Raw genomic sequence first — 17,778 nt, forward strand, 5'->3', positions numbered from 1 at the left:
CTGAGAAAAGTAATTTAACGTCTGATTGACTTTTTGGCTGCAGCGTGTGTTTTGTCTGGGCACTGGAGCATGTGTTTTCTTTGTGTAAATGTGGGATAACAAGCAGCTCATGGGCTTCGAGCTGACAGCACTGACTGTCACCCAGTGACTGATACGTCCCACGTGACAGACAGAAGGACAACCATCCAGATATGCAACAGCAGATAACCCTCAGTGGGACCGAATGTTCACTGGATGCCTGTCAGTGTCTGAGCAGACTGTCAGTGAGATGACGCTCTCTGTCACATCGCCTCTTGATATGTTTGGATCAATGGATACTTTATAGCTGCAATGCTCTGGGCAGTTATACACTTATTTTCCCTTAAGATATAACTATAACTGAAATACAGCGTGCTTATTATTTCATTGAAATAGTTTTTTTCATGATTTTTTTTGTTGATGTCTTCTTGGAAAAACAAACCTATTAACAGGAGATGAACCTTTTTTTTTTTTTTGCATTTTTAGTTCCAGTAGGGGGTCACACTAGCATGTTAACATTATCAACAGCTTGCACTCTTTTGCACAGTCCATTCATTAAGACTGAATAAGTGTATTCAGTCAGGGTAGAACAAATGATTATCTTTAAAGACACACATCTCTAAAGTATAAATTGTAATCCTTGATGTTATCTGTTTCCAATTTGTATATTTTAAAAATCACTTATGATTCTTCTCCAAGAGGTCATTAAAAAAAAGACTTAACTTCCATTCTTTGCAGGCCATCATACAAAATGGTTAAAACACTGTGAGAATGCTTTAGATTAAGGAAAAACATAAAGTTTGCTTCAAAGGTTGTTACAAAGCTGTCTGAGAGACATTTTCCCCACCAAATCACAAATGATAAATAAAATCCCTTCCTGCAACGGAACCTATGTTTAATGATTTAAATTGGATATTTCTGATAAAGACATGTATTTATAAAGTGTTTTTTTTTTTTACCATCCAACTGCATTTCAGGAGAGTTTACTTACCATCCTCAGCATCAAACTCTCTTCCAGTCCAGCGCTGGTCCAGCAAACGCCATTCCACTCTGTACTTAATAATGGGAACGCCACCAATAGAGTCTGGCTTCTTAAACTCCACCACCGCCGTGCTGGAGAAGGGCTCCACTCGGATCATTTCAGGTGACGATGGCACCTCTGCAAAACAGACATTACAATAATACAAATGGTAAAAAAAATACCATTAAGCATCCAACGGACTCCTTTATGATGTAACAAAACACATGATCATCACATCACGTACACCTACACTGATAGGCAGAAAATATGCTGTGCATTTCCATCTAGTGTGTGTAAATAAAACCTGGCAGTCAAAACAAGCAATTTATGCAATTCTGTTTGATCGCTTTAATCAAAATAAGCACTTCAGCCATGCAAACAGGATTATTATAGAATCATATTAGCAGTGTAAAACTGCCACCATAATTTCATTTATTTTATTTATTAAATAAAACTGTATTTAATTTTGTGATGCATCTTATTTCACATGTTGTCTCTTCTTTCCCACTTTTTGATTAAAATCATAAATGCATGTCTGATCCAGATCTGGATGATACTGATCCACAGTGAGTCCCTAAACAAAGAAATGCAAAAAATGTTCAAATCAATTCCAGTCAGTCGTCACACAAAGAGGCAAAAATGCTGGCATTACTCACAATAAAGTGCCAAACTGATGATGTCACAGCCCCCTGTGACCCACTTGGTTGGGGCCAAATTAAAAATTTGCTCGGGTTAAAATGAATGCATTCATAAGACTGTAATGAGTGTCCTACTTTTTTATTGATCCGAAACCACAATCAAGGGGGAAACTCGCCTCAAATCTGATGATGTGGAAAGCCATAATTATTTTCCAGGTACCTGTGAGGAATACTGTGAGATATAATCAAAGACAGAAGTCACAACATTGTGGTAAGTGTCGCTGTTGGTTCTGCTGCCATGCATGCCGAATCCTGTTTCATGCTAAACGTGACATGCACGACAAGAAATCCGTGAATGCTGCAGGCTTGCTTGTGGTTGCAGTACACCATGTCAGTTTTCACAATGTAATTGTTATAGTCGACGGTCAGGCTGTAAAAGTGGCCACTCTCCAATTAAACAGGAGAAAAATGCAGCCATCAGTTTTTGCTGTCACCAAACTGGTGATTTATAAAGTAAAAATGTATAAATAACTGACCTTATTTGTTTAATCGATCACCAGTGCACACTGAACTCCAAAACACAAATTGGCGATTCTGAAAAGTTAACTGATCATCTGCAGAGGAAAGGTCTATTTGAAGAGTTGCAGTCAGGTTTTAGAATTCATCATAGTACAGAAACAGCATTAGTGAAGGTTACAAATGATCTTCTTATGGCCTCGGACAGTGGACTCATCTCTGTGCTTGCTCTGTTAGACCTCAGTGCTGCTTTTGATACTGTTGACCATAAAATTTTATTACAGAGATTAGAGCATGCCATAGGTATTAAAGGCACTGCGCTGCGGTGGTTTGAATCATATTTGTCTAATAGATTACAATTTGTTCATGTAAATGGGGAATCTTCTTCACAGACTAAGGTTAATTATGGAGTTCCACAAGGTTCTGTGCTAGGACCAATTTTATTCACTTTATACATGCTTCCCTTAGGCAGTATTATTAGATGGTATTGCTTAAATTTTCATTGTTACGCAGATGATACCCAGCTTTATCTATCCATGAAGCCAGAGGACACACACCAATTAGCTAAACTGCAGGATTGTCTTACAGACATAAAGACATGGATGACCTCTAATTTCCTGCTTTTAAACTCAGATAAAACTGAAGTTATTGTACTTGGCCCCACAAATCTTAGAAACATGGTGTCTAACCAGATCCTTACTCTGGATGGCATTACCCTGACCTCTAGTAATACTGTGAGAAATCTTGGAGTCATTTTTGATCAGGATATGTCATTCAAAGCGCATATTAAACAAATATGTAGGACTGCTTTTTTGCATTTACGCAATATCTCTAAAATCAGAAAGGTCTTGTCTCAGAGTGATGCTGAAAAACTAATTCATGCATTTATTTCCTCTAGGCTGGACTATTGTAATTCATTATTATCAGGTTGTCCTAAAAGTTCCCTAAAAAGCCTTCAGTTAATTCAAAATGCTGCAGCTAGAGTACTGACGGGGACTAGAAGGAGAGAGCATATCTCACCCATATTGGCCTCTCTTCATTGGCTTCCTGTTAATTCTAGAATAGAATTTAAAATTCTTCTTCTTACTTATAAGGTTTTGAATAATCAGGTCCCATCTTATCTTAGGGACCTCGTAGTACCATATCACCCCAATAGAGCGCTTCGCTCTCAGACTGCAGGCTTACTTGTAGTTCCTAGGGTTTGTAAGAGTAGAATGGGAGGCAGAGCCTTCAGCTTTCAGGCTCCTCTCCTGTGGAACCAGCTCCCAATTCAGATCAGGGAGACAGACACCCTCTCTACTTTTAAGATTAGGCTTAAAACTTTCCTTTTTGCTAAAGCTTATAGTTAGGGCTGGATCAGGTGACCCTAAACCATCCCTTAGTTATGCTGCTATAGACGTAGACTGCTGGGGGGTTCCCATGATGCACTGTTTCTTTCTCCTTTTGCTCTGTATGCACCACTCTGCATTTAATCATTAGTGATCGATCTCTGCTCCCCTCCACAGCATGTCTTTTTCCTGGTTCTCTCCCTCAGCCCCAACCAGTCCCAGCAGAAGACTGCCCCTCCCTGAGCCTGGTTCTGCTGGAGGTTTCTTCCTGTTAAAAGGGAGTTTTTCCTTCCCACTGTAGCCAAGTGCTTGCTCACAGGGGGTCGTTTTGACCGTTGGGGTTTTACATAATTATTGTATGGCCTTGCCTTACAATATAAAGCGCCTTGGGGCAACTGTTTGTTGTGATTTGGCGCTATATAAAAAAATTGATTGATTGATTGATTGATTGAAAAGTGAGAATAGAGCCACTCTTTTGGATATGTGATGTCAGATTTTTGTACGCTATCCAGCCAGCATACACCATGGCCTACACAAAATGTATGGTGGCCATCCCAAGGTGGCACCTCAGCCCAGTCTCACTTTTGTTTCATGATACTGTCTTGAAATGCTTCACATTTTCATGATGCGGTCAAATTTCAGTTGCTATTTTCAACCCTAACACCAACGCCCCCACCGGGCATCACTCTAAATTTCGTGAAAGGATCACAAAATAATTTTATGATACCGTCATGGAAATGGTCATCACAAACTTGCCGTGAGATTGGGCTGGACAGCAGCAGCTAGTTAGATAGTTAACATTTACAAATACTCCAATTATATTGACAAGCACATCCCATGAACTGTCTGATGATAGAGATTCCAAAAAAGTATAGTTTGGACTATCTATGACAGAATGGGGTAAAAACACCAAAATTGATAATAAAGGTCAATTTCAGGGGTAAAAAGTTGCCAAATTCTGGTAAAATGTGATGCAAATTATTGGTTGAGCAAATAGTATTCATAAATGGAATAGTTTTGACTAGGGTTGGGAACCAGTTCTTTTCAAGAATCATTAAGAAATGATTCGATCCACCGACATCAACAGCCTTTTTGCTTAACAATTCGCTTATCGTTACTTCAGAGTGGCCGTTGTTTTTGAGGGTGTTTATCGGGAAAATGATCATTTCCCTGCGTTGACTACAGACCCATCAGCGGGTCTGCAATCAACCGCTTCTGCAGCGGCTCTGCTTTGAAGCTTGAAGCAATGAAGCAATGCTCCGACCCGCTGCTTTGTTGGTTCTTTGCTTCGCTGCTTTTCAGAAGTGGCAAATCTGCTTGTTAACCCCTCTCAAAGCCATTAAAATATGTCAATCATGAGTCACTTTTGTGCAGCTTAAAATCACTAACTGGGACTTCTGTGTTGTTGCGAGAAAGAAACGAGAATCGTCCTTCATTCTGTTCGCTTCGCTCCAAATGCTGCGCAGCTCTCTGCCAAGTTAGGGGTCAAAATACATTTTTTTAACCTAGTTGCACTGGTGCTAGTAACAAAAAAATTACTTGCACCAAAAAAAAGTTACTTGCACAACCAAAAGTCAGTCTAATATCAACCTTAAAACTCATCCTCTTTTGTGTCAGACTCTTCCACTCTGGGGAGAGTTTGAGGGGAGTGCAGCAGCAGTGGCAGACAGTTTTTTTCACGTGCGCGTGAACAAATTGTCCGTGAAGATTATTTTATTTATTAACTACACAGATGTATAATAAAACAAATGGTGACTGGTTTATAACACAATTATGACAGAGTTTGAGGGGAGAGAGAGCGAGGAACTGCAGTGGTAGCCAGTTCTTTTTCTTTTCTTTGTTTACATGTGCGCACATGAACGGGAGGTCCTCAAACTGGAGCTCCTGCAGCTCCAGTTATTTGCTGCAGCTCCTGCAGTGAATCGATAAGAAATCGGATTGATAAGCAGAATCGATAATGGCACTGATATCCATGAAATCTTATCAATACCCATCCCTAGTTTTGATTGTGTTGAATGGGTCTTTAAAGTAATGGTCAAACAAGGTTGACACTATTGGATTCTATGACATATGATAGAATAGAGCCTTTATTGTCATTGTCCATATACATACAATGACATTTGTCCTCTGCATTTAACCCGTCCTAATTACAGTTAGACACAATCTAACCACTACGAGCAGTGGGCAGCCACAGTCTAGCACCTAGGGACCCTGTTATATGTTACCCTGTAACATATAACTAAGCATAACAGTTGGTGCAAACTATTCCTTTTTAACACTCTATTAACTCATGCATTACTTTTTTCCATAAGTTATACAAAATGAAATGGTCTTTTGACAACATTTATACTGTTTTTTTTTTTACCCCAAACCTCATAACATTTAATCATAGTTGAAATTATACATTTTTGAATCCTTGCAATCTGACAAATAACGTGGCATACTTTCATTATGACTGAGCATTCTGTCAATGTAAAGCTTCATTGACCCCTACCTGGCAGTAGCTGCTGCCCAAGAACTAACTTGGAATTAACTAGGACAGAAAAAATTAACAAGAATTAACTTGGACAGAAAACCTGCTTGGTCCGCTGACTATCAACCACATTTCACCATCCTGTCAGGAGATTGAATTTGAACTTCATATAACGGTCAAACATCTCTTCTGTCATGAAGAACCATTTAAATATTTCAGAGTCTGGGTGCAGAGCAGGATGTGACTGACCCGGCCACACTGACAAGCAACATCCCACACTGTGGAAAACGTCAAAGCCAACTGGGGCATTTCTATTTTATTTTTTTAATAATACAACTGAACACACACAAGCACTGTCAATGCCTTCTTCCAATTCCATTTGAAATTTGACAGACCTTGTGAAAGCTCATGCTGCATGCTGTTCCACTGACAGACATACACCTGAATGGTCCTTTCTGAACATGCTGTTGGTTTGTGCAACTGTGTGAGCAGGCAAAGAAATCACTTGCAGCATACTGATAACAATGCAGCAGCAAGCAGAGCAAAGAGAAAAGCCCTCAAAGGCTCTTTAAAACTCAGAGCACACCCGGGGTTGTTATCAAATCAATTTGACAACACTATATTTAGACAAGGCCCCAAGTGGCTTTCCTCTAATAGATATAAAACCATTTGCATACCAAATGATGGTAATACAATACCTGTTTGACCTCCGCACAGTTACACAATAAGAAATACAACTGTGCAAAGAAAGAAACAGCCAGTACTTTTATTTCCTTCGCTGTGTCTGGTCAGCATGTGGTATGAGGTGAAGTCACTCTGTACACATCTCCTGTGCATCACATGACCAACATTCAGATGAGAAGCCAGAGTACCCAGAGAGAACCCACGCCAACATGGTGAGAACCAAATGGACCCTTCTGGACATTTCTTTGTGGAGTGTTCAAAAAGTGCTATCCTCAGGCCCACTGTCACCATCAGTGAATATTCAGCCAGCAATGTCATTGTAGAAGAACATCTTACCATTTCAAAGTGTCTGATGTCTATTCATGTGACACCAGCTGGTTTCAAACTCCTTCACAATAGTTTCATATGTGAGTTGCTGTTGTCAGCTCTGTAACCGTTGCATTATTTATGACCTACGTCACCGTGGCTGGAGAAGGCTTAGGGGATGTCGACGCTTCACCTGGCTGCAACAGATACATGGTTGTTTTAGAGATATGGGGATGTCTGGGTGGTTGCCATGAAGGTCCCAAGGTGGTTCCGTGGTGTTGTGGATGCAGTGAAGCACAGCACCAACGCACGCTCCCAGACTTGACGTGACTACATCGTCAGGCCTTATCAGCTCATGTTGCTGTTGTCATGAGGCGATTGTTGTGTTGGCAACTTCAGTTGTTAATTTGTCATCTATCTGAAACCACTGATCTTTTTTTTGATCTGTCTCTTAAAGTATTGTTTCTAATGCCAAACAAACCTCACTCAGTTATTCTTGTGTGTATTTAATGTATTGCTGTACATTCCACAGGTCAGAGTACATATACAGTCAGAACTTGAAGCAGACCAGAGGAGAGTAAAAACCTCCAAAACCTACAAACAATTAATGCACAGAAGGAAATAATTCATAGTAACTGTAATTAAATTTTGTGGTTGTTACAATCAACATGTCAATCACCTGTAAAAACAGACAAGCTGCATATATCTGCTGCTATTTGCTGTCAGATTCAAGAGCTGACTTTCATACAAAATACTTTACAAGATCACAGCTGACTGACAGCTCTGGGATAGAGCCATAATGTTTTAAACTTAATGGTGCATTTACACATAACGACGACACATCACGAATGCCAGGAAGTACACATACTTGGCCGCTGATCACGAATGTGATGATTCGGGGCAGAGGCATCAGGTGTCCTCAGGAACTGCTGCAACCTGTTACCACGCGTTACAATTAATGGCACATGTTGCTGGAGGATTATCAGGAACCATTACGCACAGTCAAGAATAATGTTGGAGATGCCCAGCTGCAGCGTCCTCTGTGATTCAGGAGGTGATTAGAGCCGTTTTCAACAGCCAATTTGCAGAATAAAATGATTAATCCGCCACAAAATAATTATTTTATATACGCAGCATCCAGCGCAGAGCGCGTGGCAGCCGGTAGAACAAAGAACAGTGTCCAGCTGTGAACACAAAGCAGACGTAATAAAAACGCTTTATTCGTGGCCAATCTGTATGCAGTCGCTACAACTTATTTTAGTTCGTGATCTGGACATGATGGGCACGCAAAATATCCGTTTTACACATTGTCCCAGTCCGCTGCCAAGCCGCAAATCCCTGTCAGTTGCGGATATCAGCAGATGACGGCAAATATACAGCACATAGATGGAGTATGTAAGGCGGATGTCATCCGCAGCCAAAATTTTGTGCAGCTCAAAAATCCTGGAAACGGAAAAACGTGCCTCTGCACATAATTGCGGATATGTGCGGGTGTCGGTCAACTCATACAAGCATGTTTCACGCATATTGCAGATGTTAAGCGAATATGAGCCAATTTTGTGCGAAATCCATACGCAAATCCTCCTAAACACCAGTGGGACAGGGCCCTTACAGTTTATATTTCTTCCTGTGCCGTGCTGCAGGTGTGCGCTCTGATTTCTCTTCTAGTTTAGATTTGTTCTTATGCAGTGCTGCAGGTGTGCGCTCTGATTTCTCATCTAGTTTAGATTTGTTTTTGTGCAGCGCTGCAAGTGTACACTCTGATTTCTCGTCTAGTTTAGATTTGCTCTTGTGCAGCACTGCAGGTGTGCATTCTGATTTCTGTTATAGTTTAACATTCTTCTTCTGACTGCGGAGCTGCAGCCGGCGTTCGCACGCACACGCACGCAAACTGTCCGTGAGTGGACGTGGAGGTGTCCTCCGTGAGGAGTATACTGGATGTGGACATGTCCTGTCTCTGGCAATCAGTCTGTGAGCAAGACTTAATGTATTTAAATTAACAGAATTATGAGAGAACTTGAGGAGGTGAGTGCAAGTTGCTGTCGCCACGTTGCAATGAGCATTTTTTTCTTTTAATTGTTCACATGTGCCCTTAGAGCGATATAGTTTTATTGCACTGTGTACACGGTATAAAAAGTTCAACAACAATCTGCTGTGATTTATAGGTCAGCAACAATGGAGCACAGCAGAAATGATAAATTGGCGTCAGGTAGCGTTATATTATGTGGGTGTGGCATCCAGTCAAGTTAAGTACCGTTAAGTTGCCTCAACTTGTGAGAAAACTACTTCCTTTCTGCATCCTGTGCTTGACGCAGAAAAAATGAAACGTTTAATTTTTGCAGTCCGTTTCGCGTGGCCCTTTGCGTCCCTCACGGTACTGCGGCATTAGGCTGCATCAACTCGGCGCTAGATTGCATCAACTTGGCATCGTCATGACGCCAAGTTGATGCAACTCGAAGCAGGTCCAGTGTGAAAGGAGCTTACAGGTGTTATGAATTACTGCCGTCTACTAGATGTTGCAGCTGCACCACACTTCAGGATGTAAACAAAGCTTCCCTCCTCGGCCACTCTTCCTCCGTGAATGTCAACAGAACAGAAAAAGCTGAAAAGATGTTGCTTCGTACTCTGCACAGGATGCCATGAAGACACTACAGTATGACAACAGTTGCAGGCTACCTGTGATGCGTTACTTAGTAACGCGTTACTCTAATCTAACCACTTTTTTTAGTAACGAGTAATCTAACACGTTAATCTTTCCAAATCAGTAGTCAGATTAAAGTTACTCCCCTAAGTCACTGTGCGTTACTATTATTTTTGCATTGTGGGTTGACAGCAGCATTAAACTTGGTCCATGGGCAGGAGGTCGGGGTTCGACTGCACTGCCCACTGTAAGTGAGCTGTGAGCTTTTCATCCGCGGTTTTTTGCAGCAGCTACGACTCGTCCTCACCTCTTAAAGCACGGTGACAACAGCACACCTGCACTGAGCTTTACAAAGACATTTTTATGCTTTGTTTTCTCCAAGCCGCTCCGTATCTGCTGCTAAAAACAGCTGATCCTCCGCGACGCGTCAACAACTAATACTATTTTCCACTCAAATGCACCTAAACTCACTTTCTGAGGACCACATGATGTGAAAACGCAATAAAACTTTCTTACCTGTAAATCTGGTCATGTTTTCTGCATAAATAAATGTTATCCATTCTTTGTGCTCAAACGCAAAGCGGGGCAAATCCAGATGGAATGGGGGCGTGGGGTAGGGATGTGCCCCCCCACAACACCCCTAGATTAAAGGTCCGGTTTTGAAGCCCTTTTTTTTTTACTACAATTATTAATACTACTTAAAATAATAATAATTTCGACAAGGAAAATGTTTAGAGAGAATTTAAATGTTAGAAAAATGTTAGAAATAATTTAATAGTTACATTTATAAACAATGTAGGTTAGAAATTGCAAGTTTTACTGTTACAGTGCTGTCAACAGTTAAATATGAGGTCAAGAAAGATGTCTTTATTTTACTTGTTATAAAACAAGCATTTTTATTGAAGTCAAGAAAGGGTGACTATAAAGTGAGTTTTGGCAAAACAGGTATCATTGACATGTTGAGGTGGTAGTGGGTTGTTGTCGGCAGCTGGGGAAAGTAACTAAAAAGTAACTAGTAATCTAACTTAGTTACTTTTACAATTGAGTAATCAGTAAAGTAACTAAGTTACTTTTTCAAGAAGTAATCAGTAATCAGTAATTGGATTACTTTTTCAAAGTAACTGTGACAACACTGCTGGCTACTATATAAAAGATTAAAATGCATTTAAATGATGTCCTGTTAACTAAACTTGAGATAAGCTCCTGTATAACATCAGCATGATTAAGAGCTTCTTAATGAGTTGCAGATCAGACGAACGTGCTGTTTGACAAAGATATCCAAGTAAAGGTGCCCTGACACTTGCACGACTTTGATCGGCGCACTTGCACGCACACACGCACATCGTCATCATGACAATCCCACCCGCAGTGTTCCCAGCTGGGCGCAGCGCTTTGTTCCACTGGCTGCCACACACTCTATGCTGGACGCTGTGTATATAAAATAATTATTCTGTAGTGGATGAATCATTTTCTCTGCAAACTGGCTGCTGAAAACAGCTCTAATTGCTTTCTGAATCACAGAGGACCGCTCCAGCCAGAGCCATTCGTGCGTGCATGCTGAATGAGCTGGAGAAAGCCTTCGGAGCCGTCTAAAAGGTAATTATTTGTCATGTTTACATTGTCATGGCTTGGTAAAACAGTTGCATGCTCATTCCTTCTTATGAGCAGCTGTAAAAGTATGTTTGTGATAGATTTAACACCTCGTTATAATTGATCAGATGAGCTGCGCTCTGATGCGGTGTGCTGACACAATCACTCGCTCTGTTCACTTCTTCTTTACTTGACGAGCTGCACGTAGTGTTGGCGAGCAGATCGCGCCATGTTGCATGACATTTATGCGTGAAAGATGTTTTTGAACATTTCAAAATTCTCTTTGCGCAATAGCACGTGCCAGCGCCCCTCTCACGTTCAGTCTACACCCGTTAAAGATGAGTTTACTCTCCTGCACGACAGAGTGTGTGCAAGTGCATGCATGAAAGTCGTGCAAGTGTCAGGGCACCGCAGCTGCTCCCTTGTTTTCACTCGAGGTTGATGTGAATCTGCATGTTGATTTGGCACGTTTTACACCGGATACCCTTTCTATCGCAACTCCACATGGAGAATGGGCAGAGGTGGGTTTTAAACCGGGAACCTTCTGCACTGAAAACAAGCACAGTTAACCGGTCATCCACCACCCCTGCTCAAACACTATTGAGTGATTCCCAATAAATAATGTATGTACTTGCTATGAATTTATAAATAAAAATAAATGATGAAATGTGGGGTAACACCAGAACCAAAGTAATAAAAAAGACTTAAAGGTGACAAAACAAAACAGCCACGAATGGAGTGCATCATGTTCTCACAACACGCTGCACTTCCAGTCACTGACTTGCAACTACACCGTCATTGGTGTTGGGCAGTTGTACAATTCCACTATTAATCATTAATGACTGTCCCACATCCCGATGTGGAGCCACCATCATGATGCCATGCCCCCCACCCTGCCACATGCCCACACTAATTCCATTACCCCAGCTGTAATGTAAATATGTATGTAATTGTTGGTTGGGTTTGTGTATTTTCTGGAGAGTTCGCCACAGAGTGCATGAATGAAGGATGGCCATGAGTCTTTATTTCTACATGAAACAGCTGTGATGTGCTGTTACTACACCAGACAGTCGGTGAGCCATGCACATACTGAAATGCGCACGAATGTCCTGTGGGGAGATACTGTGCTGTTTGGCACAGAACTCAGGGTTTAAAGCCACATACAGAAAAAAACAAGAGTGCTATGAGAACACAATACACCCTGCTGCCAAATGCTGCTTTGGAACAAGTGCTTGCTACATTCTGATATCATTTTAAGAAATTGGACCAAGTTTCCAAAAATTTATTCTAAAAATGTGAGAGGAGTTGATTTCAGAAAGCTTATACCCTTTTTGGGACGGGTGGACGGAAAGACAAACAGCTAAACTGCTATTTCTTCCTGCGCCGTGCTGCAGAAACTGTTACGACATAATCCCCCTTCGAGCTTTTGGCCAGCGGCGGATAAAAACATTCTGAGCTTTCAAGAAGAGTTTTGTCATCATGTTCAGAGTTAAAGTTTGAGTACTTTGAGGTAAAATATCAGAGTTCATTCAGCAACAACTTATGCTGGTCATACAGTGTTGAACATTCATCACTCACCCCTATTTAAGATTTTAAAAAATGTAACTTTTTGATTGTTTTTCGTTACTAGGCGACTTTGAGCAATTGTATCAGGCTGATCCTGAGATGATCCACATCTTCAGTGTCAGGTTTGTTGTGGCTGTTTCTCAAACAAACCAACAAAAGTTGATGAAATTGCAAAGGCTGTGAAACAGCTGAGGACATGGAAAACTCCAGTAATGTGTCGAATTAGAGCTGAGCTCCTCCAGATGCTGTTCTCCTTGTGTTACAAGGTATCATCCCTGTGGACTATAAGAAAGGACTTGTGCCATTCTGGAAAGAAAAGGGTGATCACATGGATTGCAACAACTACACTGCTGTCTGTGCCGGGGAAGATGCGTACAAGGATTATTGTTAATAGCATTCAGTTCCACTTCATTTGCCATTCAGCTGCCTATGTTGATTTTAAGAAAACATCTGATTCAGTTCATTGGACTGCTCTCTGTGATATTCTGAGAATGTGCAGGAATGTTGGGGAAAGTGTAGTGACACGGACCCACAACAGGGGGCGCAAATGAACGAACAATGAAAGAGTCAAATATGAACACTTTACTGTTGTGAATGAGCACAACACAGAGGAATGTGAAATTTAACAGACAGTCAATCACAAGGGTGACGTGTGGGCAGGCTCGAGGATAGAAGACGTCTGTCCTGAGATGAACCGGAACCACACGATTTCCTCCGCCACCGAACCCGGAGAATACTGGAGTCGCCAAGTCCCGAGTCCCCAGGTGGCCACCGTCTTGGAAGGTCGGATCTGGTACTGCTGGCAGGGAGCAGAGACAATAAGATATGGGTGTGTGCACACCCAGTAGCAACAACGGTGGGAATGCCACCTCCACCTCTAAACACACACTCGTGCAGCTCCTGTCTACCCACTTATCTGGTAGAGGTGTGCAGCGGAGCCGTTGCTGGACACACCGAACGCCGGTCACACAGACACGGAACACCACAGGAAAGCAGCTGCAAAAAAGAGTTCAGACTGATACACAGTTCCCTTTCAAGGCTGAGAATACTACCTGAACGGTTTGACGATATCTCAGCGATGAGGTGGAGATGACGTCCGGGTTTTATGGAGTGAGATGATGAAGCATGAATGAGTGACAGCTGTCTGGAGATAATGAGTGACAGCTGTCACCCCCGGCTGTGTCCGTGGCGGCAGCGCCCTCTCGTGCCTGAAGCCCGTACTTCAGGCAGGGTGCCCTCTGGTGGTGGGCCAGCAGTACCTCCTCTTCTGGCGGCCCACACAACACAGGAATGTCCAATACCTTTCTGGACATCAAAGCCAGTCTATACACAGGTACTACGCGCTGTGGCTTATGTGTCTCTACTGGTGAGGAAAGGTGGATTGATCTTGCCTTCATGGATGATGGTGTGATTTTTGTGGAATCAATGGATACCCCGTTTGCAGGACGTAAGAGAAATCTGAATATCTGGGTTTGTTTGTGAAGGTCCCAAAAGTGAACATGATTGTGATTATTCTGATTGTGAGACTTGGACACTAACCAGTGATGACAAGATGTCTTTGGTACTTGTTCTCTTTGGCAAATCCTTGGGAACCACTTGAATGACTAACAGTTACTTATGGAGACAACGATGAGGAGTATCACCTCTTATTGTTGTGGCTGGCGTGCCTGGCTGGCTTTTGTTTGTCTTCTGTTTCTGTCTTTTGGTTTTCCTTCCAGGTGGTGCGCATTTGGGACTGAGTGGCTGTGTGGCTGAGTTACCAGGACCTCACCCTGATCACCTGAGGCTGATCAAGTGCAGCTCGTTCAGGACTCACAGCTGTGGTGCATCTACACGGATTGGAACATGGTGGCATTTAAGTCTGGAGTACACAGTGTGTATTTGCCACAGACTCGACCTTGTGACCAGACGGGTGAGATCGTCGTCTCGAGAGCCATCTCATCATCAGTGGATGCAGAGAACGTCCAGGTTTGATGCATGGTCTGTGAAAGAGGAGGGGGTGAGGTCTCACGCTCGTCAGCACACTTCCTGAGGTACGTTAGGTTTTGTGACTAACATTTATACAGTCAGTAAATGTGGTGTCCCTCACACCTTATTGTATTGAGCTGTTATGTTAGTCGTTTAATCAGCTTCCACTGCAGTTGAGTAGGTGAACAGGGTGTTCCATGCCTGCAGGGTGGGAAGCTGATTAGTAATTAAGCCAGGAAGTGTTTGCTGTTTGTGTACACCTTTGAGCGGTCTCTCTGTGTGTGGAGTGTGGACTCACATGATGATTTCTTCTTTCACAGACTCGGTTTGTCGCGGCCACCTGCTGGGGGGTGTCGGCGGGGTCCTTGGGTCCGAACAGTTTCTGGCTCCGGACCGTTTGTGCTGCTAGGAACGCACCGTAATCCACCACTCCAGACCGCGCACTCTTTTGTTGTATTTTCCACTTCACTGTTATGTCATTAAATTTAGTTATCCTTTGTACCGTGCTCTGCTTATTTCATACTGGGTCCTTCAAACGCTGGTCGGTTCTCCGGGCTGCGTCCGACACATAACACTTATGAGGGAATGTCATCACATTTTGGTCATGGGGCATATTTCTCTGAATATAATCTTGGAGTTGCCTGAGTAGTTTCTGCCCCAGTGGCAGGAGAAAACCAAGGTGGTGCCCACATTTCACCACACTGTGGCATGCTATGTACAACAGATGGTTAGTTTTTAAAGGTAGGGATGGACCAGTTGTCTGGTGTGGTAGTTGCCATTTACATCCCAAGGCGGTTCTGCAGTGCGGTGGATGCGGTGTTGTGCAGACCTGACCTGACAACATTCTAACAAATACCAACAATGGTGAAAAAGAAGTGGACAAACCTGCTTGGATGAGGATGAACTCTTTGAATTCTGAGCCAATCACATTGGTTGCAGTGCAGTTGTAGCTGCCAAAGTCATTCTCAGAGTCTGGGGTAACCTGGAACACAGAAACACAACACTGACGAACAAAAACAAAAAAGACTGAGTTTATTCAGAAAAAAAAAAAAATGAACCAAATGCCTGGAAGGATTTTTTCATACGTATATTTTTCTACTCCTGAGTTTATAACTCAGTTTTAAAATTAACAAAATCATGTGATATCAGAGAATGCCTATTTAAAGTCTCACTCACAACCATAGGATCTACTGCGGGCAGTCTATGGGGAAAAATATGACAAAACACTGCTTAAGACGTGTGCACTACTTGTGCCATAGAGGATCGCAGAGTGCCCGAGGACACTTTTGTCCTGCAGATGCAAATTTGGCAGGTCTTGCAAAAAATCAAGAGCGCATATAGTAAATACGGGACCCGCACTCCTCTTGTACACCTAAACCAAGTCAGGAGCATAGCTGGTAGGGGCTTTGCGATAGCAGTAAGTCACTGTACGGGTGACAGTCTTCAGAAGTGCTACACAAGTACTCCACACTTACTATTTGTATGGCCTGCAAGACAAAAGTACATCTCACTTTCTACCACTATGCAGGGCATGCAACACCAGTGGCAAGACCCCAGGTATATATATTGGGGAGATCTTGTAGCATTAGGAAAGAAAACGGCTGTCGCCCTACTGCTGCAACATCTGACGGTCATGGACAGACCCAGGCAGGCGATAGAAGCTGAGGAGAGGCACAAAGTGGATATTGGCTGCGCTAATACAGGAACACCAACATTGGAACATGAGACAGCAGCGGAGGTGGTGGTGGATCTCCTTTAATGCGCACTCCTGGCTTGCCTCAGGCACCACGGTGGCCATACACCTAGCTTATGGAAGTGGTAATTGCAAGTCACATGCACGCCTCATACACTGATCACATGTGTCAGACAAGCTTTGCACAGACTGACAGCACAATATTTCCCATGCCTCCTGCAAGTCAGGCAGCCTGTACTTGACAAGTACTATTCCTGTACTCTTTCTCCTGGATTCCAACTGATTGACATTTTGGGCAAGACTGACTAAGATCCCATCAAACAAGCAGCACATTGCTAGGCTTTCCAAACTTTTGAGTGTTAGGGTCGGTGAACGTTTTACGGGTGATTTACTGGGGCTCATAATGAACAACAACAATCTGCTACTTCAGACATTTAATTATTGTTCCATCGACAGTATTTCAGCACACTGGTGAATAATTATGCTACGTTCTACAGACAACTGTTTGCAGAGAGGACTGTTCTTTGTGCACTTCATGCACACAAAATGGATCACATCAGCCATGATCATCTCAATGTTTGTGTGTGTTTCCATGTGTGTGTGTCTGTGTTGTGCCCAAATGACTTGGAGTGGTACAAAATGAATTAATTGGAATTTAACTGCAAGTTTCTTATTGTTCCATGCACAGCGAAACTATATTGTGGTTCACATAAAGGAAACCTGTTTTTGTATCAGTTGTCATGAACTGCAGCATTCACATTTGAGTCATTTTAAAGTTCGTCTATGAGCATAATGATCTGGAGTTGCACTAAAACTTACTTTGAACTCAGCGCAGAATAGAACGTCTTCATGAAACAAGCACAAGGTAAACCATTAGCTCTTTAAATACAGTAGTGTTCAGAATAATAGTAGTGCTATGTGACTAAAAAGATTAATCCAGGTTTTGAGTACATTTCTTATTGTTACATGGGAAACAAGGTACCAGTAGATTCAGTAGATTCTCACAAATCCAAAAAGACCAAACATTCATGATATGCACACTCTTAATGCTATGAAACTGGGCTATTAGTAAAAAAAAGTAGAAAAGGGGTGTTCACAATAATAGTAGCATCTGCTATTGATGCTACAAACTCAAAACTATTATATTCAAACTGCTTTTGTAGCAATCCTGTGAATCACTAAACTAGTATTTAGTTGTATAACCACAGTTTTTCATGATTTCTTCACATCTGCGAGGCATTAATTTTGTTGGTTTGGAACCAACATTTTGCTTGTTTACTAGTGTGCTTGGGGTCATTGTCTTGTTGAAACACCCATTTCAAGGGCATGTCCTCTT

At 42.2% G+C, this 17,778-nt stretch overlaps 1 protein-coding gene across 1 annotated transcript in view; it reads right to left on the reverse strand.

The window, feature by feature from the left end:
• Positions 1–17,778, reverse strand: part of ncam1a (neural cell adhesion molecule 1a) — a 947,827-nt gene that overhangs the window by 189,679 nt on the left and 740,370 nt on the right. Inside the window, 2 exon segments of the mRNA XM_034177824.1 lie at positions 1,010–1,177; positions 15,635–15,731. Coding sequence (XP_034033715.1) covers positions 1,010–1,177; positions 15,635–15,731 — 265 coding nt within the window.

This window comes from Thalassophryne amazonica, chromosome 9 (genome assembly GCF_902500255.1).
Source record: "Thalassophryne amazonica chromosome 9, fThaAma1.1, whole genome shotgun sequence".
In the NCBI taxonomy this organism is placed as follows: Eukaryota; Metazoa; Chordata; class Actinopteri; order Batrachoidiformes; family Batrachoididae; genus Thalassophryne; species Thalassophryne amazonica.